This window comes from Carassius carassius, chromosome 11 (assembly GCF_963082965.1).
Source record: "Carassius carassius chromosome 11, fCarCar2.1, whole genome shotgun sequence".
Lineage (NCBI taxonomy): Eukaryota > Metazoa > Chordata > Actinopteri > Cypriniformes > Cyprinidae > Carassius > Carassius carassius.
The window spans coordinates 6,478,360-6,506,252 of record NC_081765.1 but is presented as its reverse complement, the minus strand read 5'-3'; the positions used below and the strand labels follow the sequence as shown (position 1 = coordinate 6,506,252).

Here is a 27,893-nt window from a genome sequence, read left to right as displayed (position 1 = left end):
TTCTAGTCATGAAGGCTAAGTGTCATCGTCACCCTCGCCACACTGACATTTCTGTGCTGCTCATGTTTAACGGAAAAATATGTAACGTTTTTAAATGCTTGATTGTTTGCTGTAATAAAAGGGGCTGATCTGGAGAATAACTGACATTGATTAAAAATACAAAGTCCCCTTAAGATGCATGCATCATTATATATATATATTTTTTTGTTTTCAAGTAGGCTAGGCTATGGCTGTTGCAACAATTATTTTGAGAGTTCTGTACATTCGGAGAGACTGTGTGAAAACAGTCGTTTTCCGGAGTCATTCATTGAACTTCGAGTGAAGGAGGAGGGTAAGTTTCATTTTTGCAAAACAGGCCATTTCAGGAGAACGGAAACCTAGAGAAGCCCGTATGTTTCCTTTCTCTGGAAAGAGCCTGTTTTGCGTCAGTCAGTTCCAACTGTGCGCACTGAGAGGCTTTAACTGTGCCTTTCTGATCGCTTTGCTTTCATTCTGCGGATGCGAGTGGAAGGAGCATCATGACCTGTAAGGACCATTAAAGGTAGGAGATAACCTCATGCGGAAGTTACACGAGTTTTTGAAATGTAATTTTTAGTTTTATTAATATTTAGTAATATAGGCTAATATTTAATATAAAATAACAATATTCTATTTTGGCTGATGCAACGCATAAGCAAACAACTACAGCATGCTGGTCGTTTATACTTCCATTCATACAGTTTCAAAGTTTGGCTTGGAGTTCTGCAAGATGTGGCTTTATTATATTTTTATTTTATTCATTCATTCATTCATTCATTCATTCATTTAGCATCTGATATGCTAGGTATCACGTTTTCATATAGTCCACAAGTGATTTTATATTGTCTTCTGGGAAACATACAAATATATTAATTTATGTCTTAAAAGAATAACCTACAAATAAAATAAAGAAAATATACAACAAAATATACAATCATTGCAAATGAAGATATTTTGAAGAATGTTAACAATAAAGATGATGGTAGCCGTCATGTGCGTAATTTGCACGGGGGTTACGGGGGTCATGACCCCCCTAAAAATCAGATCCAACTTATATAACAACCCACCCCTATATCATCACATCATTCAGATTAAGATAAATATGAAATATTCAGAATGAATAATTTTATTCGTTTTCTTTATTAATTTAATTTGCCAGCAAGAAAGATAGTATCATATTTTAAATAATCTGTAATGTACCCCCCGCACCGACTACTTGGTATTACCCAACCGGCTTTCTCTACCAAGTTTGTTCACTTCACATTTTGCGCAGTCGATGGAATGAATGGTTGGAGAGAGCTGACGGAAAGATGAAAAGGACACTGAAAGGCAGCCAGACAACAATTTTTCATTGTTTGTCGACACCAGCCAAAAAAGAAAAAAAAGAATAGAAAAATGACCAAACGGAGGTACACCTATTGCTAAGTTAGCTGTTAAATTAGCTCAGAGTTTCTCAAAGTGTGGGGAATAGAGACATGACAAACAGGTTTTGTGCCCATCTTTTAATTCCTTTATTTATTGACCATACACTCAAAACAAAGACACATTTAAATGTAAGCCTTACTTAACCTTTTCACACCTAAGTTTAAAAGTGTTTCAAGGCGACCGTTATTGATCGTAGTTTCGCTTTATGGTTCCCATGGAGACGCGTCTTCATTGCTTGTCACACCGCAGCCACAATAGCGCTGTGTGACTGATGATCTGCTTTTATTTCCATTTTTATTCAAAATGACATTTTTATGACAAAATGAATCAAAGCACAACTAACGTTAACGTTAGTACACACTTGTATTTTCTCAGTTTCTGAATTTGATGTTATCAGAGGCTAAATGCAAACACAATTATTATTATTTTGTATCTACTTTTGAGTCTTATTTCATGCAAAGTGATAATATTGTACTTTCATTTTCTCTGTTTGAAAGTTTTTAATGCTGTTATTTGATGTTAAGTTTTAAAAATGTGATGTTAATAAAATACATTTTAACAGTTAAACTTAAAGCCTAGTTTATTAACATTTTGTTGGGGTGATTGGGGACAGGTAGGGCTCGGAACCCTTTCCTACCTCCGAAGTGGGGAATGGCAAAAAAAGTGAAACACTGAGTTAGCTGATGATTTGTTTTGTTGACTGGAGTTGGCTGGCTAGATTTAGATCGTTTGCCAGTGTCCTATGAGGTAAAGCCAGAGGTAATGAGGTAAATTTATGCAAATTAGCATGTTATCTTTTACACAAGAAAATTATTTAATAATGGTACCCCCCAATGGCAGACCCAAAGTTACGCCCTTGGTAGCCATTGACATCATTTGAAAAAATATATAATGTATATAGCCTACTATGGAAGTCAATGGCTACCATCAACTGTTTGGTTACCAACATTCTTCAAAATATCTTCTTTTATGTTATGGAGAAAGAAACTCATGTAGGTTTGGAACAACTTGAGGGTAAGTAAATGACAAATTTTTGGGGTAAACTATATCTTACACAGGTGAATAAATAACATATATGTAACTTTAAGCAGAGAAAAGAGAAACAGTGTATCTAGGAGTTTATACTTTTTTAACTCCTCTTCAACTCAAATTTATTTTCTAGCTAAATTTGAAACAAGAAAGGAAGAAATATAGTATTACGGATGTGCAAAAGAGAGGACCCGGACGCAGAATGTGTAGTGATGGTGTTTTATTGACAAGACAGGGCACAGCAAGGCGAGTGAGGTGAAACAGTGCAAACAGCAGGGAAGGGCAGGCGACAGGCAGGGAGCGTGACCACTGAGACCAGTCCTGGCTCACAACAGGCTCGAGGGCTGGAGAAGAAGAGGGAGTACCAAGCAGGATAATGGCAGGGAAGACCAGGCAGAAACCAGATTTCTCAGATGTAGAACCAGACTTGCTTCTAGGTGGAGGCAGAGGTTTGCCTCTTAAGTTTATCAGATAGATAGATACACCAGTCTTGCTGCCAGGCAGTGAGAGTCAATTTCCAGGAAATGTCTGGATACAGGGAGGGGCAGGAATGAACACAAGACTCACAATGCACAAGAAGCAAGGTAACACGGTATGGCACAAGAGAGAAAATAATAAATGTAAATAGAGGGAAAAAAATAGGCTAAATAAAACCAAATGTGAAAAACTATGACTAGAGAAGCAAAACAAAATAAAACTAGGAATATACGTATACCTAAAACTTGCAAAAAATAAAATAAAAAATTGAAGCTAAAGAACAAAATTTGCATGGAATAGCTATCTGATTCTTGAATGAATAGTTCTTTTGACATGGTTCTCTATATTTATCCCTTTTCATAAAAATGGTCTAAAGGCTGAAACGCTGTTTTGTGAAATCCTGTATCTGAACTGTAAATCATGTAATTTTATGGTTTAATACTGTATGTTACCATAGACATTGTTCAACACCACTCATACAGTGTTCATTTTACTTGTGTGGCTCTTAAAATTGCCTTAATTAATACATTTTTTATTATTATTACTATTCTGCAGATACCTTATAACTAGTTAAATACAATTATTTGCTTCATATTTGTTGATATTTGTGTATTAAACATATTTTTGATTGACATTACACTCCTATCTGATTTTCTGTGTTAAAAAAGGTCTTTATTATTTGGGCTAGTTAAAAATTTTCGGGCTTCAAGAGTACCTGCCTGAAGTGCTACCAGGGATTTTGAAATGTTGCGAGCCGTGCTGTATGTTGTGCTTACGATCAGTGATCATATCTCTGCATTCGACTGATTTGCCATCGTCCCCCTCGCTGTGAAACGGGAGCGACCAGGCAGCAGAGGATTCTTCATGGTCTTAAAGCCCCCCGTAGCATCATTGTTCGCAATTCAAACAATGATTTGTAAAAATAATAATTCATTTGTTATTTGTATGGTCTAGTTGGTCATAGGGCGTATGCCTGCAAATACAGGATGAACTGTGTTCTGTATAGCTTTCATACAGAACACTTCTCTAATGCTTTTAATACGGGAAGATTCCGTATTATATATGGATCGTTTTTGGCAGGCAACCCTATTGAAGACGCAAAAGAGAATTGTCTTGGTGGCCCCTCTAATGTTCCGGGCCCTGGACTGCAGTCATGTTGCCCATTAGGATAACGCGGCCCTTCCAATAAGTACGTATCACTGCACTTTCCAAAAGAAATGAACACTAGAGGCAGTAAAACTCCGACACCTTTTATTCCTTTTCACACAAATTTACAGTTTCAATTAATAAAGCATAATTTTTCACAGAATTAATTGAAGAATATCATGTTGTGACTTCAAAACAATATCAATATGCTGGGAGATTTAAAAACTGATGCTTTTGAACAGTAACATCGCACATATCCAGCTTCATATCTATGGGTTTTCAGAGGCGGCAGATTTGTTCGGTAGCTCACGGAGTTTGGAGAGTGTGGGCTGCTTTTGGTGCTTGAATTTGGCTTTCAATAATGATGTCCAAGTTTAATAGTTAATACACTAGTGAAGTTAAATTTTTGATGAGGAGCTCCGGTTCGAATCCCGTGTAGCTACTGTTCAACAAAGCAGTTCAAATCTGCATATAAGTCAGTTGAAACAACATCAACAAATGTGTTTTTATATCAGTTTTGCATTTGTTAACAAATTAACGTTACATTTAATGCTTACAAACTTTGAAGATTTTGAATACAGAAGTTACATTTGTAATGGTGTATTTTCATTTAGATGTGGTATTATTATTTGTGCAGTAAGATTAATTACTGCATACATTAATTAAGATTATTAAGTAATAAATTCATTTTAAGACAGCATGGAATAAAACCTTTTTTTTTTTTTATCCATTTCATAATTTGCTTATTCAGGTTGAGCTTAGACCAAGAGCAGAGAAAGACACTCACTCCAGCTCAACTTTAAATTACTTTTAAGCGCCCCAATTCAGATAGTCACATCCTAGAGTTTTTTGTTTTTTTTGTCAATCCACCCTCAGAAGAAGACAAAATACCAGACAGTACAGAGAATGTTTAAGTTTAGTGTTTAAATCAACAGTACACAAAGATGGCGCAGACAGACTGTTGTCGAGTTTCCGCGCGCCGATTGCTTTGGGCCAGGTTTAGTCAAAGTCCTTTGCCATTTTTTATTCCCAGTCCGTCCCTGCTAAGTGATTTGACAATACTATGCAAGCCTGAGGCATTATATATAATACATTATATATATTAATTAACATTTGATTAAAACCTGCAAGAAACTTTCTCTCGAGAGATGTAAATAAATGTTACTATAGTTTATTGCGCATGCAGATTATAACTTCCAGGAGTTTATAAGACTTTTTTTATTCTTTCTATATACTTTAGACATGGACTGTAGGCTAGAACATATCTGTGTTTGTGCATCAAACTGAACTGGGAACTGGATGAACTTAGAGACAAAAATGAGTAGAAAAAAAACTGAGTTGCATGAAGGCAATAAGTAAAAGACTAGATAAAGAAAAATATCAAAGGATACACTAGAACTACAACAGCATCAAATTGACTAGAACAAGAATGTTTAACTGCACGTACAAGTAAGCAGGAACACACAACAACAACAACAACAAAATGGCAATCCAGTGGGAAAGGAGCACAATAAATAGGGAGCAGAGGATCAGGGGAACACAATCAGCACAATGAGGATTAAACAAGGGGGCACTGTAACAGAAAACAAAGAGGCAAGATGAGAGGAGCACAGCAACACACACAAAGGAAAAGTGCTTAAAGGGTTAGTTCACCCAAATATTAAAATTACGTTATTAATGACTCACCCTCATGTAGTTCCAAACCCGTGAGACCTCCGTTCATCTTCAGAACACAGTTTGAGATATTTTAGATTTAGTCCGAGAGCTCTCAGTCCCTCCATTGAAACTGTGTGTACGGTCTACTGTCCATGTCCAGAAAGGTAAGAAAAACATCATCAAAGTAGTCCATGTGAGATCAGAGGGTCAGTTAGAATTTGTTGAAGCATCGAAGATACATTTTGGTCCATAAATAATTGGTTTTACATTTTTTTAAATTATTAATATTTTGCAAGGTGAGGTTTTGTAGCTATAAGTCACAAGAGACCCAATAAAGCAGTGCAAACTACTACATGGGGGAAAAAAAATATTAGAACAATGGCAATGGAATAAGAACAACTGTTCAAAGGATTGCATCTTTTAAGAGTTGTAAAAGTTTTTTTTCTTTTCTTTTTTTTTGGTACACAGGAGACTGTAAAAGAAAGACAATGAGTTCAGCATCAAAGCAAAAGAAGAAAAAGAAGTAAGTGATTTTATTCACTGCATATTTTATGTTTAAGCCAAATTAATACCTGATTAAAAGTAAACTGAAAGTTCAGAAAGTACTTAGGAGTTTATGACAAAAATTCAGCAATAAGACTAATATATTTCACAAATAATCCCATGCATACTAATAATTGACTAGCATTAATCTAATTTTGTACTTTATCTGTTACACATTGAACCTTGAGTTTGATTTGTATGCATTTTGTGCCATTTGTGATAAACTTTACATTGTTCAATGTAGAAATAAATTTGGTGCTACATCCCCACCATTCATTGATTACTTGAAAGAAATTTTGAGGAGGTACCCAGATGGGGGACAAATACTGAAGGTAGGTAATAAATAAATAAATAAATACCTTTACACATTGCATGAATAAATGTGCATCAAATGTATGAATCTTATATCTCATCAGTCAATAACAGTTATCTTATAAAATATCAGGAGCTGATCCAGAATGCAGATGATGCAGGAGCTTCAACTGTAGTGTTTATTCATGATGAGAGACATTATGAGACTCATAGCCTGTGGACGGAAGAGCTCGGAAAATATCAAGGTATTTAAACAAAATTATTTTACAGCCTGCAACAATGGATATTACACTATAGGGTTATTGCATTAGTCTTCCAGTTTTCTGGTTATAATCTAAACCGTCCATATGTTACAACAATGAAGATTTCAAGAGTTTCACAGCTTATCTTCTGTTTTGTAATTTTTATTTTATTTATTGTTTTAGTTCTAAAAGTTAATAACTTTTTATACTAAATCAAACTTTTAGACACACTGTTGTATCTCAAACTGTATCACAGATATCCTAAACTAGGTCAAAATCACTGTTTATTCCTAAGAAAATAGGCTGCAAATAAGTGCATAGAGTACGGACAGTATTGGAGATATGATTCATTTTCATCTGCCAGGACTATACTGAAATTCTTCACTATGCAAAAGACTAAATGTTAAAGTATTTTGTTTGATTATTTTTGTATGACCATTTGTAACGTTGATCTGGCAGGACCTGCTCTCTATGCCTTCAATGATGCAGCCTTTACAGAGGAAGACTGGGAGGGTATTCAGAGAGTCGGCAGAAGCATCAAGCAGGAAGACCCAACAAAAGTTGGGAGATTTGGGATCGGTTTCAACTCTGTTTATCATATTACAGGTGAAACATGCTACATAACCAGATTGAATCATAGAACTTTATTAGGTGTTTTAGTGCCTGCTGATTAGAAATCCTACAATATTGCTTGTTTATTTATGAAGTGTTAACATCACATTATGTCAGTTAAATTGTTTTTTTAAATTATATATCACATTATGTAACCTACTGCTGATCAAATCAAATGTCACTTTTTTTGTATCTTCAGCCTTCTAATGGTTAGCATGCTAACAGATTAGCTTGACAGAATGATAATATTTTAATATTGTAAAAAAATCCTTTTGAATTCTCCCATACTGTTTAATTGTCAGAGGGTAGGATACATGTTTATCAATATCAATATTAGGTATCACAACCGAAATACACAATGCTACAGATTACAGTAACTTTTTTTTAATGGTCAGTCTATTATTACTAGTAAAATGTGATATTGGACATTAAATTGTGCTTGGACGTTTCCCATTTTCTTTTTTTACATTTTGATGTAATTTTCCATCATCTAACACTCATCAAGTTAATAAAAATAAAAATAACATGTATTTAATAACACTATAAAATACAGTATTTAGCCAATCTTCAAACTGTTTATTGGGAAACACTTTTTAATGGGTCCCATTCTTACTATTAAATAGTTGTTTGTTTGCATGCCTATTATTAACATATTGGTTGTTGGTATTAGTACATATAAAGCATTTATTGTACATGACCATATTCTATATCCATAATCCTACCCATTGCATAAACTTAACAACTACCTTACTAACTAACTATTAATAAGCAGCAAATTAGGAGTTTATTTATTAGCCGTAGTTAATGGTTTATTAATAATTTAAACTTTATTGCGATGTTGTGATCCTTAAATTAACTCAAAGCACTAATTTTAGGATAACAATAAATGGAATTTGTGCATCCTGGTTAGTGTATTATCACCAATCAGATTGCATTAACCTGACTGACTGCAACATCAGTTTTAACAAATAACTGGCCATCAGGGTACATTGGGTGTCAGACTCTGACAGGGGCTTTAGCACAACATTAGAGATGCTAACAATATTAGAAATCATTTTTAATTGATTTTTACAGACCTGCCAGGTGTCTTCAGTTCTGAACACCTAGCCATTTTTGACCCACAAAAGAAGATGTTTGGAGAGGATGAAGAAGGCTATCGGTGGTCTTTGAATGATGAAGAGGACAGGGAGAGCCTTTTGAAATTCAGAGATCAGTTTCAGCCCTTTCAAAATATTGTCAGTCAAGTCAACAGTTGTTCCTGGGAGAAGGTCATCAGCGATGAGCAATACTTCAAAGGAACACTTTTCCGTTTCCCTCTGCGTAATGAGGCTTCAGAGATCTCAGATAACTTATATGACTCCGCAAAAGTTACCCAGCTATTTGACAGTTTCATTGCTGATGCAGACATCAGTCTTCTTTTCCTGAGAAATGTGTCATCCATTACTTTGCTGCATATTGACACCAATGGCCTCCGCAACAATAGGCTCAAAGTTTCAGTGTCAAATAACTTTATCACTGACCTTTCTTATATCAAGAAGGATTCGTTTGACAGAAAAACATGTTTTAAAACAGTATCTCAGATTTGCCAGCAAATGGTAGAAACAAGGACCAAGTGGCTTGTGACAACTTGCCTTCTGAAACAGGGATATATACCAGAGATTGACTCTCTAGCTAAAAAGCTGAGCTTCTACCCTCAAGTTGATGCAGCATATCGATTAGATGAAGACAGATCACTTTGCAATGGGCGACTAAGTTGCTTTCTGCCACTTCCAAATAATGAACCAAACAAAACTGGCCTTCCTATTCACATCAATGCCTGTTTTGGCCTGACAGACAATCGGAGGTACATCAAGTGGCAAGAGGAGGATCAGAAGAATGATGAGTCTGCGGTGTGGAATGAGCTGCTCACAAAAGATGTTCTTCCCCATGTCTATCTCATGATGATCCTAGATGCCATTCAGTTATCAGGAATCTCAGCCTTGCCTTCCCCTACTGTGTACAATCTTTGGCCTGACCTATCGAAGACCATACATAAAGAGAGATGGCATGAAGTTGCAACAAATATTCTGAAAGGTCTATATGAATACAAGATCTTTCACCTTGCTGATAATGAGAAAACCTGGGTGTCTCCCTCAGAGGCAGTTTTTCCAGTAAACAATATATGTAGCAACACAATGTCTGCAGTGTCAAGATTATTGATTGCTGAAGGAGAGAACCTGGTCTCAGTCCCAGAACATGTTTTGAAAGATGTTCAAGAAATCTTCCCTAAAAGTGATACCTTGTCATGGGTATCTCCATCTTATGTTAGAGATATCCTTCGTAGAAGCAGAAGTAAGGCTGAAAATCTCAGTAAAGATGACAAATACTCTCTTCTTGAATTTGCTCTCAGTGATGAAAAGTTCACAGAGCTAGAAGGACTTAAGCTTCTTCCTCTCAGTGATGGAACCTTCACTTCATTTGGCAATGGAGTGCAGAAGACTGTTTTGATTGACAATGAGAAGTTCCCAAGGTAAAGTTTGAGTCTCTTTTCTACTTGAATCATTCAGTGTCTTTATATTGTGCTGTCACAATAGTAATATCTTTTTTTTTCTTTATTTATTTAGAACATTGCTGCCATTTTGTAAAGAAAGGTTTTTACCCAACGATCTGAGCAGTTTTTGCACTATGCAGCTAAGGAAACTAGCAACGAGGAGTAAGAAAATTGTTTCATATATTTAATTGGGAATGCTTATAATAATATGAAATTAACATTGTGTGTGTGTTTCAGGCATATTCAACATAATCAATTTGGATGCACAACATGTTGTTGCACTCACAAAGCAGCACTTACCAATGGACTGGAAAGCGACCCAAGGTCATGTGACATGGAAAACAACAGAAGATCATCATCCACCAAAGAACTGGCTTTCTGAATTCTGGAAGTTTCTTAGTGCTGAATGGAATGAGTTAAGCAGCTTTATTAACATGCCTTTATTACCACTGGAGCCACTGCAGAGTTCAGGCAATTCTGTATTGTTGGCTAGGTTGCAGAGTAACACAACTTTGATCTTTCAGAGCAGCACAGGGTCCAACTTGTCAAATAATGTTCAGAAAGTGTTAAAAATGGTGGGATGTACAGTCATAAAACGAGATGAGTGTCTTAGACATCATTGCATTGAGAGTTATGTTCTTCCAGCCTCACCAAGAAATGTTTTACAAGTCATTGTGAACTCAAACAGAGATCAGGTTATCAAAGGCATTGCCTCTGCTTCACCACATGAAAGAGAGGAGTTGAAAGTGTACCTCTCTTCTTTGGGTTCTCTGACAGTTGCTGAACAGAACCTACTTTCAATGTTGCCAATCTTCAAAATGATGTCTGGGAAATATGTTGCAGTTAAATCAAAGCAAGCAGTCGTTTCAACGACCAATCCAGCCATTCCAAATGATCTGCCAATGCCTGACACCTTTGTACAGTGTGTAAATGAAGCTGATCGCAGACTTTTGATTCTTCTGAATATTGAACTCTTGGATGCAGCTAAAGTGGCTGTTCATTTGGTTGACTGCATTAAGACAGGAACTTTCAAAAATGGTGAGGAACAGACAATAATGACCTGGATACTGAATAATGGTAGCATTCTACTCTCACAAAGTGAGCAGCTGTTCACAAAAACAAAAAGTCTCAATTTTATTGAGACAACTCACGGAGAACGCAAACAAGCCTCAAATGTTTTTGATCCAAGAAACAAGACATTCCAGGACCTTTTTGAAGGAGATTTCTTTCCCCCACCTATTTACACAAAGACTCAGGAAATGCTTCAGAGTTTGCAACGCCTCGGCTTAAAGACAGACCTAAAAGAACTATCAACAGCAAACATACTCCAAGTCATAAATCGTATTGAAAAGCTTTGTGTTCACTCACCAGATAAGGCATTTAAAAAAGCACATTCTCTACTTCGAGTACTGAATGCGAATGATTTCCTTTCTAAATTCAACAAGATGGAGATAGGAGAGTTGATGCAAAGGAAGTGGGTGCCTTGTGAAAATCCAGAGTTCTTGAATGGAAGCATCTGTAGAAATCTAAAGCGTGGTTTGTATAAGCCTGCTGAAGTAAAAGATTCAAGGTATTCTTTAATTGTTGGATATGTAATGCCAGTGACCTCTGAGCTAAACAAACATGTTTGCAACAGTCTTGGACTTTATGAGCCCCCTCCTGCTGAAAAAGTCTTGGAGAACCTCTCTGCACTGAGATCAATGGTAAACCCAAATTCAGATTTTCAGTTTAAAACCAAGCTACATGGTATCTATAAATTCATGCAGGACAACATGAGAAATTTCAAAGATTTAATGGACAGAAAATTAATTCCCTGGATCTGGAATAACAGTGAGTTTGTCTGTCCAGGAGATATAGTTTTAGCCTATCCACCTGGATTGGATCTAAGCCCTTACATTAAGAAAGTGCCTGAAGAGTTTTTGCAATATGAAAACTTGCTAATAAAATTTGGTGTGAAGAAAACACTGTCTGATGAGGAGATTGAAAACATACTCCATGACATAAAACATAGAATTGACAGCAGGTGTCCTCCTCATGGAGACTCAACAGAACTTGAAGTGTCAATTGCTATTCTTGACTGGATACGTAAGAATGAGAAGCTTTTGAAGGACAGCATACCTGTGCCTGTCATGGCACAAGACCAAAAATTTACTCTCCAGTCTTTGTCCAAAACAGTCTTCTGTGACATTAGTGCTGAAGCACTAGATGACCTGAAACAAGACGATGAGGAATTTTATGTCATTCATGAGGAAGTTAAACCCCTCACTGCAAGATGGTTGAAAGTCCCATTCTTAAGTACTCGCATTTTAAAACCACAGTTCATACAACCAGAGCAAGAGTTATTTGGTATAGAACAATGTGGGCAATCTGAACCAATTACTCAAAGAATTAAGAACATTCTTAAAGAGTATGATGAAGAAAGTGACATTTTCAAAGAACTCCTTCAAAATGCTGAGGATGCGGAGGCAACCACATGTAAATTCCTTCTTGACTTCCGAAAACATAGAGACCCCCCTGAAACCCTCATTGATGATGGAATGGCCTTCTGCAATGGACCATGCCTTTGGATCTTCAACAACGAGCTCTTTTCAGAAAAAGACTGGAGAAACATTGTCAAAGTGGGATCAGCATCAAAGGAAAACAATGTTAAGATGATTGGAAAGTTTGGGCTTGGATTTAATGCTGTTTACCATGTGAGTGATATTCCCTCAATTTTAAGTGGAAATACCCTTCTCATACTTGATCCAAATATCACCCATTTGGAAAAGCACATTCTCCACAATGGAAACCCTGGAATTAAGCTCAACCCATTCCAGAAACGGCTGTTCAAAAGGTTTCCTGGACAGTTTAAGTCCTATGAAGGCATTTTTGATTGTGACCTGTCAGTGCAAAACAGCAAGAAATCCTATAATGGCACCTTGATTAAATTACCATTTCGCACTCTGGAGGAGGCAAACAAGTCAGAGATAAGTTCAAAGGTATACAACGAAGATCGCATTAGGAGTTTTAAAAATCATTTGACTGACAACTCACAAACTCACCTACTATTTCTCAAAAGCATTACATCTCTGTCTCTTCAAATTGTCCCTGAAAATGCATCAACTCCTCCAAGAAATGATCAGATTCAGACTCCTCTTAAAATATCCAGAAAAGTCATGAATTCTTTTCCTGTCTCGAATGATACATTTCTCCAAGAGATCAAGAGCACTTTCAGAAATATTGATATCACATGCCACAAAATTGTTGATGTAAACAGTGCACACATTGTTCAAATAGTTCAGGAGCACTCAGAGAGATCCCTCACACAGTACTGGCTTTTGTACTCGTGTTTTGGAACACAGGATTCCTTGCAAATGTTCCAGAAAAGAAATGATCACGAGCATGTGTTTTCATTTCCAATTGGAGGTATAGCTGTACCTTTGCATAAAGAGGGAAAAACTAATGCATGGTCCCCTGATGAAAGCCTCAGTGGCCAGGCTTTTTGTTTTCTTCCTCTCTCAATTGAGACAGGTCTTCCAGTTCATGTGAATGGGACTTTTGCAGTCACATCAAATAGGAAAGGCCTATGGGAAAAAGGAGTAAAGTCTGAGTGGAACAAAGCTTTACTTAAAGATGCTGTAACCTCTGCTTACATCACAACACTGCTTGAGCTGAAGAAAATGGCCCAAAATGGACATATCCAGAACTATTCCTTCTATGCATTCTGGCCTAATGTAAAGAGAGTAAGCAAAGCATTTTTACCCTTGGTTGAGTCCTTCTACTCAGCAGTTGCACTGAATGGCAATGGTAATTCTCTGAATCTTCTTAGCAATGGACATCATTGGTGTTCTATGGACAAGGCAAGATTTCTGAATCCAAAAATTGAGAAGAACCAAGCAGTTGGAGACATTGCCATAAAAGTGTTCTTGAGCTTGGGAGCTTCATATTGCTCTGTTGTTTCTCTCCCAGCATGGGTAAGAGACAGTTTCAATTATTGTGGCTTCAAGGAAATGATCAAACAGAAAACAATCGACTGGCCTGAGTTTTATAGCATTGTGTTTAAGAACTTGAGTGCTCTGGACACACATAACAGAAATGTGCTTGTTCTGAATGCCATTGACTTGAATGATTCTGCTGTTGATGACCTACTGAAAAGTTACCCTTGCATTCCAACACAGAAATGTCAGAATCTTCAATTTATTAAGCAACTTGTGAATCCTTCTGGCAGAGTGGCTTGTTTGTATGAACTTGAGGAAGGACGATTTATTGAGGGAACTGCAAATAACTATCTCTCACCAAAAATAATTCATCGACTTTCCGATTTGGGAATGCTGAGTGACCGCCTCCCTTTGGAAGACATCATAGAAAGAGCAGGGAAGATATCCAGTGTTTGGCAGCAGGATAAATCTAAATGTCAAAAATGTCTTGAGTGTCTCATAGAGTCAATGAAAGATTCCAAAGAAGATGTAAATTCCCTGCTCTGGGACACACTGTCTCAAATACCATTCCTTCCTGCCTTAGCTCCTGTAGATCAGAAAAACAAGAAAAAAACAGTTCTCAAAAAACCCTCTGAAGTGTACAGTAAAAATTTCAGAAATTTAGTAAGCATGACAGGATTTACAGTTGATAATTCAAACCTTCAAAGCTATGATTCAGTTCTCCAGAAACTGAGAGTACGGACAAATCCACCAGTTGAGACGGTGCTTCAGCAGCTATTTAAAGCACACCAATACTGCAATGGATTTGAAAAGACTGATGTCTTCAACATTGCTCAGTCTTGCTATGCATATCTCAACAATTACTTGTTGGAACAGAAAGATCCAAATCCAATTATTGGCCATGCAAAATCATTTCCATTCATTTTCATTGAGGACCACTTTGTAAATGTGAAGGCAGTGGCCAGAAGTGAAGAATTTGAAAAGAAACCATATCTATATGTGCTACCAGGCATCTTCTCTAAATTTGAGAGGCTCTGGGACTGCATTGGTGTCAAAAAACAATTCACAAAAGAACAATTTGTTGCTGCACTTGAGGAAATTAAGGCTTTATATGGATCTCAACCTCTTTCCATGTCAGACCTCCATAACTGTGTTGCAATACTCTTGAATGGGCTGTACAAAATTAAAGAAGAAAAGCTTGCAAACTGTCTCATACCTGATGAGAGAAGTGTACTGACATCTTCTAAAGAGCTGAGATATAATGACAGCCCATGGATGCCTGTCTCAGCTGGTGTCAAGTTCTCCCATGAGCTGATACCTCGGACTGTGGCCTGTCATTTTGGTGTTATGACAACAAGACACCATACTCTGAAAGAACATTTTGTTGGTGGGTTTTCACTTCTTGCCAAAGAGTTTGGACAAACCGAGAAACTAACTGTCAGAATAAAAAATATAATTGATGCCTATCCATCTAAAAAGGATATTCTGAAAGAGCTCATTCAAAATGCTGATGATGCAGAGGCAACAGAAATTCACTTTGTGTGGGACAAAAGAAAACATAAGACAGAAAAGATATTTGGAGAGAAATGGAAACTGGCTCAAGGCCCGGCACTATGTGTGTACAACAACAGAACATTTTCTGATGCTGACCTGCAAGGTATTCAGCAGTTAGGGGAAGGAGGAAAACATGGGAGTTTAGGAAGAACTGGAAAATATGGACTTGGCTTCAATTCAGTGTATCATCTAACAGACTGTCCATCTATCCTGACTGGTGACAAATGGCTTTGCATTTCAGATCCAAATCTAAAATATGTGGAAGGTGTAACAAAACAGTCCCCAGGCTGCATGTTTTCAATGGAAGATGAATTTAAAAAGTCTTTTGAGGATGTTTATCATACCTTTCTTCCAGAAATGTTTGCACTCAATTCTGGAACCATGTTCAGACTCCCTCTCAGGTCAGAGAAAATGGCAGAAAAATCTGAAATATCTAGACATACAGTCACAAATCGTGACATGCAGGAACTTTACTATGTCTTGAAAGAAGATCCTGAAGGACTAATTCTCTTCTTGAAACACATCACAAAAATACAGTTCTCAGAAATCAGTGAAGATGGAAAACCACCAAAATGTTATTTCCTTATTGAAAAGAAATACACAGAAAAGAGCATGGATAGCAAGGAAAACTTTCACAGACATGTTCAAGATTCATTCATGTCAAGAACAGCAGAACCATCCAAAACCATCTACGGCATGCAAATCTCATCTGGAATTAATAAAAGTCAGTGGGTAATTGCAGAGTGCTTTGGCTTTTCAGAAAAAAACTTTGAGCAAAAAAACAAGCAGGATTATTTCAAAGTTCCTCAAGCTGCTCTGGCTGCATGTTTGAGCAGCTCATTTAACCACACATTTACTGGTAGGGCATTTTGTTCTTTGCCTTTACCTGGAGAAACTGGTTTACCAGTCCACGTGAATGCAAATTTTGAAGTAGATTCTTCTAGAAGGGACTTGTGGAAAGAGGATGGTGATAGCGTGAAGACTGAGTGGAACCAGTTCCTGAAAAAAAACATAATTTCACCACTCTATGCTGACCTCCTGTTACATCTTTGTTCAGCCATGAAGAAAGATACACCTACAGCTCTTGTATTCCTCACGTCAGAGCTTGAGTCTTCTTGCCTTAATTATTTTCCATGCATTTCCCAAAAAGTAGACAAAGTCTGGCATGAGATGATTCATGAGGTCTATAGATCCATCAACCAACGTGACCTTCTCGTCATACCCACGGCACACAGTGTTCCTGTTGAGTCATCACATGGTTTAACAGATAAAAAAAGACACAAATACACAGTTACCTGGTGCAGTGTGTCTGAAACACATTCAGAAAATTGTCCGTATTTTACAACTGAGGACCATAATGGAATTTTTGAAATTTTAGATGACAGTGGGATGAAATTAGTGCCATACTCTTGGAAAATGCATGAAATAAACTGCAACTTCAAATTGGCTGGTGTGGATGTGGCAGAAATCAATCCTTCAACAGTGATGAATTTCTTAAAGCAAAGATCACTGAACGATCCTTCCCAGACAACTAGTGGTTTGCCTTTGCCCATCAACCAAACATGTATTAAAGACAAAACAAGATGTTCAAAACTTTTGAGCTTCTGCTTGGAAAATGTCAATGAGAAAAATGTCCAAGACCTCAATGGGCTTCCTCTTCTCCTCACAGAAGATCAGATGTTAAGAGTCTTTGATTCTAAATCCCCAAAGCTGATATCAAGATTTAGCAGACTTTTCCGAGGGCATCAGGAGATGTTTGCAGATATGGTTGTCAACATGAATCATTTCCAAATTCTGCATGATGGAAAGTTTATTAAGGGCATAACAATTGACATAGCAGCAACGTATTTGAATCCAGAAATCCAACTACTGCTCAGGCAGTCATTACCTGATCAAAGGTGTCAGCTCTACAAAGCAGATTCAGAGACAATCAAATGGCTGAAAACATTGTGGACCTTTTTTGATGATCAAAAAAAAAGCTACCAAAATGAAAAACTGAATGTCTTTAATGAGATTAAAAAGCACTTTGGCGACAGTCCTATCTTACCAGTCATCTGCCCCAGTCAAAATAACACACGTTTCTTAGAAACAATGAACGACATATCAAAAGTGATTCATTATAAAAAAGAAAAAATAGTGTACATTCTCATAAAACTGGGGTTCATGAAAATCGACCTTGTCTTTTTCAAGGATCTCAGTCAAGAGTTCCGTCTCAATATGAATCAAGAACTCTTGCAAACAGGAGACAGCATTGCTGTTTTGGGGCAGGTTTATCATGTAGCACATTCACAGTTTGAGGATCTATCAGAAGAGGAATGCACTGATCTTCAGCGCTTCTTACAACATGGGATCCGAGATTCCAATAACAAGAGTCAATATGTGTCAATGCTCAAGTCCTTGCCCCTGTTTGAGTCAATATCTGGAAAACGGGAAAGGATTGATTTACACAGAATGGTATATATTCTGAATTCTAAGCATCAGAACAACTTTCCAAATTTGTACCATGTCGATGGATGTGACAGTATCTTCCTGAAGTACACCGTGGAGAACTTAGATTTGTCAAAATGTCTAAAAATTCCGATTCTGAATGATTTGGAGTTCTGTGTACAGTTTATTCTTCCCTCTGTGCACATGATGAAAGAGGGCAAGCTTCTTGAGTTCATGCGGTTGTTAGTGGAACTTGGACCAGTGGATCAAAGGATTGTTTCTGCATTGAAAGATGTCAGAGTTATTCGAGACATCCAAGGCTCTCTTCAGGTGGCTTCATACTTCTATGATGAAAAAATACACCTTTACAAGGAAATGCTTCCAAAAGAGAGATTTGTGCCAAAAATGTTTTGGGACATTTTCCAAGATAAACATTTTGAAGCATATTGTCTCTTAAATGAACTTGGATTGAAACATGAAGTGTCTGATGAGGAAATCATTCAGTTTGCAAAACAAATTGAATCTGAATCTAGAGGCAACATTCCTTTAGATGTTCTTAAAAAAAGATCACAACTCCTGTTTAAGACTGTTTTATCAAAGATTTATGATGAAAAGTCTGATTTACTGAATAGACTTGCTAACATTAAATTCATCTTCCCAGTGCAAATTCAGCAAGGTCTTTGTGATTACCACAAGTCCTTTGCTCAAGAAAGGGAGGTTGTTGCAATCAGTGGATCACTTATTGGCAGAGACAGTGATCACCAATATCTGATATGGACATCTATGCCAATCCTGCCCTTAGAAAACTGCACTCCACATCACATGAAGAAAATGAAGGATGCTGGAGCCTTGGAGACTCCACCCCCAGGAGAAGTGGCTGCTAATCTGAAAAACATCTGTACATCTCCATGCCACACAGACAGATTGTTGGAGACAAAAAAAAACGTATTTAGCAAATCGTATGCCTACCTACAGTCGATAGATTTTGATGCCTCTCTGTTCTCAGACCTCCCCATTATTTTGGTGGAAAATGAGACAACACTTGTGAAGGCCAAACAGACAGCACTTGTGCTACATAATGCCTTTGAGTTTAGGCCTTACTTGTACAACATTCCCTCAAAGTTTATTAAATTTGAAGACTTCTTCAAGAAAATTGGTGTAAAAGAAGAACCTACCATCGATCAATATAGCACTGTTCTTCAAGAAATCTATTCTGATAGCTCGGACAAAGACAGCCTTCAGGCAAATCAGCAGAAAACTGTGAAGCGTGTTGTACAGCAGCTGTTTAATCTGTTGAAAAAGGAACAGAACAAAACCTTTTTTTCCCCAAACAACCAGCTTTATCTTCCATCAACAGATGGGAAAATCTATGATTCCTGCACTTTGTTTTTCAATGACACCTTCTTTCAGGCTGAAAGACTCGAGGGACCTCTGGAAAACAAGCTGAAACTGCTTGAAAAACTTAATTGTTGTCATCTTGGAAATGATCACTATAAACATCAAACATTGTTGCAGTTCCTTCCTGAGCATGTTCGCCCCAAATTTCTCTCGGATGTAATTTCTGAAAACCTGGAGGAAACAAGTGTCCAATATTGTGATTATGAAGGGTGTGAATTTGGTGGCTGGTTTGACAAGCACTTGTCTTCTGATGAATTTCTTCATGGACTAGTTTGTCTAATCAGAGAAGAGAGCAAAGGCAATGTTTCACAGTCTGAAGCTGCAGAACAGTGTGAAGAAATCTTTTCTAAAATTCAAATTATCTGTTGTAAAACTCTTCAAACTGAGCTTCTGTTAAACCTGGAGCCACTTGAGGGTAGTAAGGCTGAAACAGATGTTTATGTGAAAAAACAGCAAAATGGATGCAGTTTCTACTTAAAACACAATGATGACATGGCGCACAAAGTAGTAAATGAAGTTAATATGTGTCTTACTAAAGAAATTAATGCTCTTCTGAAAAACTGTCTGACCACCTCAAGCCTTCTAGTCCTTGGACAACTTTTGCTGAGTGATAACATGGAGGATGTTGAGAAAACCTTAGCAAAATATGGCATTCATAGCAGTGACCACAAGGAGGAAGGACACGGTGCCTTACCAAAACCTGGATGCCATATACCTGAAGAATGGCATGACTGCCTTGATATGAACTTCCTCAACAACTTTGAAAGTGGAGAGTATGTTGGCTTCAGCAAGGGCAATGAATATTTATATGCCATTGTTATCGAGCGAGTGGATGATCAACTGGGACAAGCAAGACAATTTCCTGCCAGATATAAAATTCAAGTTGGCAGCGATGACTTCATTGAAGTAAGCTCTCTTGACCTTTACCAATTTAAAAGGGAGAAGAAGGCATCTGTGTCAAAAGGGTCCACTTGCACAGATATAGAACATATTTTGACATCTAGTCCTCCACCCAAAACAGTCTTTCCTGAGACATTAGAAGAGATCAAAAGAGAAATTGACCAAAGCTTAAACGAAATCTGGAAGATGTCAAGCGAAGACAAGCAAAAAGCCCTTAAACGTCTCTACCTCCGCTGGCATCCAGACAAGAACCCTGGCAATGAAGTACTGGCCACAGAGGCATTTAAATATCTGCAAAACAGAATTGAGGAACTACAACAAGGGAAAACTGCACAGAGCACATCCTCAAATTGGAGAGACTTTCGAGATTTCTATGATACGTGGAACACAGAGGCACGAAGCCACAGACGGGGACGCGAGAGGTTTTATCAGAACCATTCTAGAAGGCACTATAACTTCTGGTCACACCACAGAGAAGCTCCAAGACCAAACAGAGAGGAGGCAAAACGCTGGTATGAACAGGCTCAATGTGACATCAGAGCAGCTCACAATGACACTGGAGGAGAAAGCTCAGAGTGGTGTCTGTTTAAAGTGCATCAGGCTGTGGAAAAAGCCCTGATTTCAGCGATGTACAGGGGATGTGGACACCAGCCCAACAACTGCTCAATAACTAGCCTTGCTCAACAGGTGTCCCATTTCAGCTCACAATTGGCTTCTTTACCAAGTACTGTGAGGCAACTGACTGAACTTGGTGTTGATGGCAAAAAAACTCAATATCCGAACTACCACCAATTTCCTCACATTCCAAACAAACAATTTGGTGTTAATAATGCCAGAATTGCATTGGATATTGCAACAAAGCTTTTAGAAAAAATAGAAGAATACATCTCTTGAAATATGTTGAAACTATACTGACTAATGTTCCATATCTGTATCTGTACTGCTAGCATGCATACTGGAAATTCTTAAACGTTTATCATGATGTTTTCATAATTGTGAGTCTAGTTATCCTTTTGCTTAATATTAAATGCAACGTTTTTATTATTCCATAATGGGCATTCTTGTAAAAAAACAGTAGAACATGACATTAGCAGTGCCAGGGTCATTGGTTCAATTCCCATGGACTGAATGAAATAAAATGTTTATCTTAAATGCGATGTATGTTTCTTTGGATAAAATTGTCTGCAAGATGTGCATTAAACATCACTTTAGAATTAAGAATGTTCAGTGTCAGTCATTGTCATGTTTTTTATTAAGAAATATTAACAGAATTCAAAAGCTGTTTCAACCAAATATTCACTAAATGACAAAACTGCAAAATTATACACTAACAGTCACACAACTATCCTGCGATACAGATGCTGTATGTGCTTTACAATCGTTGCAGAAAAACCACTCCTTGAGCCTACTGCAATATAAAAGATTACATGAATAGTGTCTTGTGTCGTTCCCCTTTCTGAATGATCAAGAAATGAAGCTTCAATTTGAGCAGCATCTAGTTTCCTCCATTCCACTGCAAAAACCATGCAGAAGTATTTGTAGTTTTCTGATGTCCCAGTAATAACTTATTAGACAAATTCTGTACATAATTACAGCAGGCACACTGCCTGTCCTTAACGTAATGAACACAATAAAAGAAAGCAAGCATTGTTAGAAGTGGTCTTTACAGTGCTGGCCAATACGGTGTAGTGTGTCTGAAAAATACAAGCAAATATCACACTTGAGCACAGTAATGAAAAGAAGAATTAAAGCCCTCACTTGCAGTGGTCATTTTTTCCTGAAATAACGATCCCAGCTGTTTGGTATGTTTTAATGAATGAATGAAAAAGGCTACTTCCTTTTTAATCAGTAATATGCAAGAGACTAAAAGTGTCACCTTCATACATTCATCTGCAGGAATAGAAAATAATTCAGTTGTGAATGGTGATATCATACTGTAAAAAATAGCTCAAACCTGAAATGTAATATATAATGTAAATTTGAGCAGAAATATTTTTCAGATTGGGACTTGGTCACCTGAATTAGACTCTTCATCTATTCACTGTTATTACCCTGATTCCTGTCCTGCACAATCTAAAAACTCACACATGAATGAAATATTTGAATAAAGAATGGGGGGAAAATTAAATACAAATAACAACCAGTCCATGGGCATATGGAAAATATTTAAGGCCCATGTTGAAAAACTAGCAGGGAATGCATAAGCTTGTGAATTTATGGAGCAGCATTTCCACAGTACACCTTCCATACTGCTTTCTTGCAAACAAAGATTCAGATATCCATTTCCTTATTGCCATTTGGATTTGCATGATTTACATGACATGTTTTTGACATCAGGCACTCCTCTGACCTTTTGGGCCAGTCCTTCTCACACGCAGGGAACATTCAACACGCATGTGTGGTATGTGCAGAACAGGTGTGCTTGAATAAAAACTGAACTCAAAATTGTGTAGCACAAGAAAAAAGGAGATGAAATCAAGTCAACTGCCCTGACCACTGAATCAGAGTTTTATTTGCAAGGCATTCTGACAGTTTGATATAAAAAATAAACTGCATAGCTCCATCAAGGACTCTTCATGTTTGCGGAGAAAGAGGCAAGCCTTTACGAACATCCCCTGGCATCTGGTTTGTCTTCCATGTTACACATTCTCACATGTTGTAAGCCACATATATAGGGTCCAGCTGGTCGGCGAGGAAGCCGTCCCGCAAGTGCATACGCTGCTTCTCCCCTCTGGAGTTGATAGGAATGACTCCAGGGTCCACCACCACAACGACCCCCACGATGAGATAGTGCTCTTCCAGAACCACGTTGGTCACCAGGGCAACAAGATCCAGGGCTTCCTGTTCGGACCCCTCAAGCTCCACAACCACCACCAAGAGATTGGTCCAAGTGAACACAGCACTGAAGACAGGGTGAGAGAGAGTGAGAAGATGAAAGCTGTATTTAATTACGAAAAGCTGAATATAAACACTGCAAAACATGGCTGTCGGGAAAAAGCTAATCAAACACAAACTGGACCAGAATGAAACGTCTTATAGAGCGAGATATTCATACGGAAAACAGTCTACAGGAAGTCTTCCAGTTAAATGAAACTTGGTCAACAGCATGCATGGCATGCAGTCAGTTATCATCAGTCAGTTATTAAATGTTGTTGACTTGTCCTTTTAACAACAGTTCCTCTTTCTAATGCTTGCGGACTACATTTTAGTTGAGTATGATAATGAGCAGGTCAGTCCTTGTGAAACAGAAGTGCAGATAGTGTAATTGTATTGATGTGCACTTGTAGTGTACAGTACTTCAAATCTGAAAAGTTTATATATATATATATATATATATATAAAACTACAAGCAGATAATATAATATTAATGAAATAAAAGGTCACTTTATACTTAAAAATAACACACTTTAATGAGTGTTTCTTAACACACTTAAGTACACATTAAAAAAGTGCAATTTGTAATATCAAATCAAAATCAAAAAAGTTTTACGTTTGATTCCAAGCACATGCAAAGTACTTGTTTTCACTGTAGTGTGTTATTCAGTATTACAATTAAAGTTAATCCATTTTCAATACAATGAACTGAAATTCTTCATTGAAAATGTGTAATAAATATATTTAAATACATTAAATACAAGGTTCAGTTACACTTTATTTTAAAGTGTCCTTGTTACAGTGTAATTATACATTTTGAGTTTTATATTCATTAACTACATGTTCTTGCTGTATGGTTAGGGTTTGGCTTAAGGTACTTGTATGTAATTATGCATAATTAATAGTTATTATAATAATAGGACATGTAACGTGTAACAAGGACACCTTAAAATGAAGTGTTACCCAAGTTTCAATAGAAATTACAATAAAGTATATTTTAGCTTACCATGATGTTTTTCAGTACATTAAACTTAATCATATTTCAAAGACAACAGATTTCAGTCTTTCTCGATTGGGCCAACAAAGCACTCTAAAGTTCAATTAACTGCATTTATTATAAATGTAAACTATAATATATTTTCATTTAGTTGCAATTAACATGTAATCAAGTGCCCAAAAACATTACATTCAGTAATATATAAGCTATTTTTTTATAAAGTATATTTAGTTATCAATGCTAGAGCTGGCTCATGTGTGTGTAGATGTGTTTGACTCATTAACAATAATTATAGTCATGTAGTCATTGTCCTGGAACTATCAGATCACAAAAATACCACAACTTCCTGTATGTTCCAGGAGATAAGATAAACGACAGCATGCCACAGATGGTGTGAATTCTTATTTTGTCTTTAACTCAACACTTCTGGAAATGTTGGACTCTAAACAATGCCTACATGTTAACAGTAGATCTTTTCAAAGATACTGATTAGGAATAGTAATTTCTAAGCTGGTGTCATGGATGCACCGAACAATGAAAATGATCAAAAATTCTGTTTTTATAAACGGTTGAAAGGAAACTTTATATTACAGTTGAGTAAAGATTTAAATAAAATGATAATCCATTAAAATCTGCTTCAGTGGGGTACAAGGAAAACATTTACAAAATATTGCTTACCACTCTGCAATGCTCTTGTGTGACCTTATGACAGATGTTTCGATATCAATGGGATGGTAACGCATTCCCCGCAGCTCCAGAGTCTCATCTAGAGATCCAACCACGTACAAGGCATCATGCCGCTCTAGAATAATGTGCAAAAACATAATTGATTCATTAGACATCACAAATTATTATTATTTGTTTTGTTATGTCTGATATGAATACACAGCAATAAAATTAATAGACAAACACTACTAAATACAAAATGCAGTTATTAGCTTGTCAGGGTGTTCATTGAAATGGGACACTATTGTGTTTAATGGGTTTTCATCATACAGTACCTCCACTGGCATCTGTAAGTTCTGTGCGACGCAGGAAGCCAAGATAGCCAGTGCGAGCCCAAACCGTCTGGGTGTCACCGAAGCTCAGTCTGGTGCTGAAGTGGTCAGCGTGCAACGCCTCTTCACCATAAACCGTATAGTATCCTGTGGCATTATGGGGGCTGCTCACCCAAATCTGTTTTTAAATACATTCCCATCAACTCACTACACAAGATAATATAAAATGCAGAGATAATGTACCAGGCTCTGCTGGTAACACTACTTATTTTGGAGGTCAGATGTGGTTTATAACACTCCCTTTCATATTTGAAACTCACTTCTCCCAGATGAGAATCTCCTAGAGGGCCTTTGGTCTCTGTGTTGGCAATTATAACCTTTACCCCAGGCAGAATCTGTGTGTTGAGAAATATAATAAATAATAAAATAAATATAAATGTATTACATTTTTGTTAGTCAAAAGTTTGGATTAATTAATTTTCTTTAATGATTTTGAAAAAGTCTCTTCTGTTCACCAAGGCTGCATTTATTTGATCAAATAGAAATATTGTGAACTATTATTACAATTTACAGAAACTGTTTTCTGTTTTAATGTATTTTTAAATGTAATTTATTCCTGTGAAGTAAAGCTGTATTTCCAGCATCATTCCTCCAGTCTTCAGTGTCACATGATCCTTCAGAAATCGTTCTAATATGATGATTTGCTGCTCAAGAAAACATTTCTGATTATTGTCAGTTGTGGAAACATGACACACTACCATTCAAGTAAAAAAAGAAAAAAAAATTTCATTCAGCGCATTTCTCAAAATTGACAGTAAAGATATTAATTAATTTTACAAAGATTTATATTTCAAATAAATGCTGTTCCTTTGAACTTTCTATTCATGAAATAATAATAATAAAAAACATTTTTACAAAATGTAGCAGCAAAAACTTTTTCAACACTGATAATAAGCATTATTAATAACTGAGCACCAGTTATAATCAATGACAAATATTGGAGTGATTTCTGAAGGATTATGGTACACCGAATACTAAAAATGTCAAAAATAATGGCTGCTGTACATTCAGCTTTGCCATCACAGGAATAAATTACATTTTAGTATAGATTCAAAAACAAAACAGTTATTTTTGATTGTAATAATATTTCATATTATTACTGTGTTTATTGAATGTTCCATCAAATAAGTGCAGCCTTGGTGAGAATAACATACTTTTCTTTCAAAAACATCAAAAAATCTTATTTATTCCAATCTTTTGACCAGTAGTGTATTTATTATTTATGAAATATGTATGTGTATGTATATATATATATATATATATATATCTCACCTTCCCAGATTCCATCAGTGGCAGACTGTGCGGTGAGCCTCTCTCGACTAATCGAACCCTGAGTGATGTAAGAAATAAAAAAAAACCCAGATCAGAAATAACTGAATTTTTCTAATTAAAGGACAAAAAATTATTTACATATTAGTTAATTAATAATTGGATCTGAATTGACCCTGGTATTGTATGTACACAGTATATGCATCATGAACATCAGAAGTGTTTGATATAGCACCTGTCATGCCGCAGGGCCCTCATGTCCAGATATACTGTGGTGGGATCCGGCCCATGGGTGCCCTGGAAACAAAGAGCAGCAGATCACTGGAAGTATGTGATATATCTGTCACCACAGGTTCTGTGTTCATACTGCTGATCCACCTTCAGGCACTGACACATGTACTGTGTTAACATCTACCGGCGGTGACACTATATGTGATGACATATAGGACCTTCTCAAAAACATGATCAAAACAAACATGGATCCTTAAAGGCAAAGTGTGTATTTTATTTAATTTTTTGCTATACTTTCTTAATATGCTAAGATAAGTATAAGCCATGTGCATATCAGGCTAGTAGCTCTGTGGTGCTATAAAGACAAGCTCCTTTGTTTGTTTGACCAGTCTGAGTTTCTGTGCGTCTGACAAATTCAAGATTGGGGCAACCTGTTTGAAAACAGTCAATATATTTTCACCAAAACTTAGAACTGACACACTTTACCTTCAAAACAGACAGAAGTAATAGAGATGTTGTTATTAATTTCTTCAACATTCTTCAAAACATCTTCTATTATGTTCCACGGTCATACAGGTTTGGAACAACATGAGGATGATGAGGGAATTTGACCTTTTTTTGGAGAAGCATTCCTTTAAATATACTTTTCTTCCTTTAATGTACATCAGACACCTTAAAAACTTTTTTTTCCCTTTAAGTTCTTGTAAAACATCTTACTCTTCATGTGTCTTACTGTAAAGCATTATAGGACAGAATGAGGCATTACAGCAGTTACAATGGCCTGACTCATGAATGTAACCCCAGTACTGCAAACACAGCTTGTACGGTTTATAAGTGAGTCTATGCACAGCTACAAGCATTGCACTGGCACAGCCTAGAGGAGATTTACAGCATGTGCAGAGCCAAGCACGAAGCTGTGAAGAGCAGAGCAGCCATATGTATGTATACATGTGTCAGAGTTAATGAGACACTATCACTATGAATAATATTAATAGCAAAACTAATAATAAATAAATAAATAAATAAACATCCCTTGTGCTGCAGTCCCACCTAGAATGTTTGAATGTAATTAGCTGTAAGTGAATATATAATAAAGTATACACTACTGTTCAAAAGTTTAGGGTCAGTAAGACATTTTTAAGCATAACCAATTGAAAAACATAATTACAATTCCACAACAGATTTCTATCTCAAATAAATGCAGTCTTTTGAACTTCATATTACTAAATATTACTCAAAAATACTGGAAAAAAATCTATCATGGTTTCCCCAAAAATA

The 27,893-nt window shown here is 36.7% G+C and overlaps 2 protein-coding genes across 5 annotated transcripts in view; one reads left to right on the top strand and one right to left on the bottom strand.

The window, feature by feature from the left end:
• The first annotated feature begins 448 nt into the window (after positions 1–448).
• On the top strand, positions 449–21,407 carry si:dkeyp-118h9.7 (sacsin). The gene is made up of 8 exons (XM_059561497.1): positions 449–541; positions 6,213–6,274; positions 6,539–6,626; positions 6,740–6,851; positions 7,308–7,454; positions 8,535–9,969; positions 10,064–10,152; positions 10,228–21,407. The coding sequence occupies exons 2-8, from the start codon at positions 6,240–6,242 to the stop codon at positions 21,078–21,080; spliced, it is 12,759 nt and encodes a 4,252-aa protein (XP_059417480.1). The 5' UTR covers positions 449–541; positions 6,213–6,239; the 3' UTR covers positions 21,081–21,407.
• A 1,400-nt stretch (positions 21,408–22,807) lies between these two features.
• The window catches only part of LOC132152689 (disco-interacting protein 2 homolog A-like), a 120,478-nt gene continuing 115,392 nt past the window's right edge, over positions 22,808–27,893 (bottom strand). For all 4 annotated transcript variants that reach the window (XM_059561498.1, XM_059561499.1, XM_059561500.1 and 1 more), the window contains 6 exons: positions 26,620–26,681; positions 26,388–26,445; positions 25,376–25,450; positions 25,059–25,233; positions 24,736–24,859; positions 22,808–23,088 (listed from right to left, as the gene is read on the bottom strand). In XM_059561498.1, coding sequence (XP_059417481.1) covers positions 22,836–23,088; positions 24,736–24,859; positions 25,059–25,233; positions 25,376–25,450; positions 26,388–26,445; positions 26,620–26,681 — 747 coding nt within the window. In that variant the 3' untranslated portion in view covers positions 22,808–22,835. The remainder of the gene's footprint in view (positions 23,089–24,735; positions 24,860–25,058; positions 25,234–25,375; positions 25,451–26,387; positions 26,446–26,619; positions 26,682–27,893) is intronic.

Bases quoted from the DNA above. Each gene is read 5' to 3' on its own strand.
- si:dkeyp-118h9.7 (XM_059561497.1), top strand. From the start codon at position 6,240: ATGAGTTCAGCATCAAAGCAAAAGAAGAAAAAGAA. The intron at 6,627-6,739 runs GTAGGTAATAAA...ATAAAATATCAG, and splicing joins ATGGGGGACAAATACTGAAG to GAGCTGATCCAGAATGCAGA. The intron at 9,970-10,063 runs GTAAAGTTTGAG...TTATTTATTTAG, and splicing joins GACAATGAGAAGTTCCCAAG to AACATTGCTGCCATTTTGTA.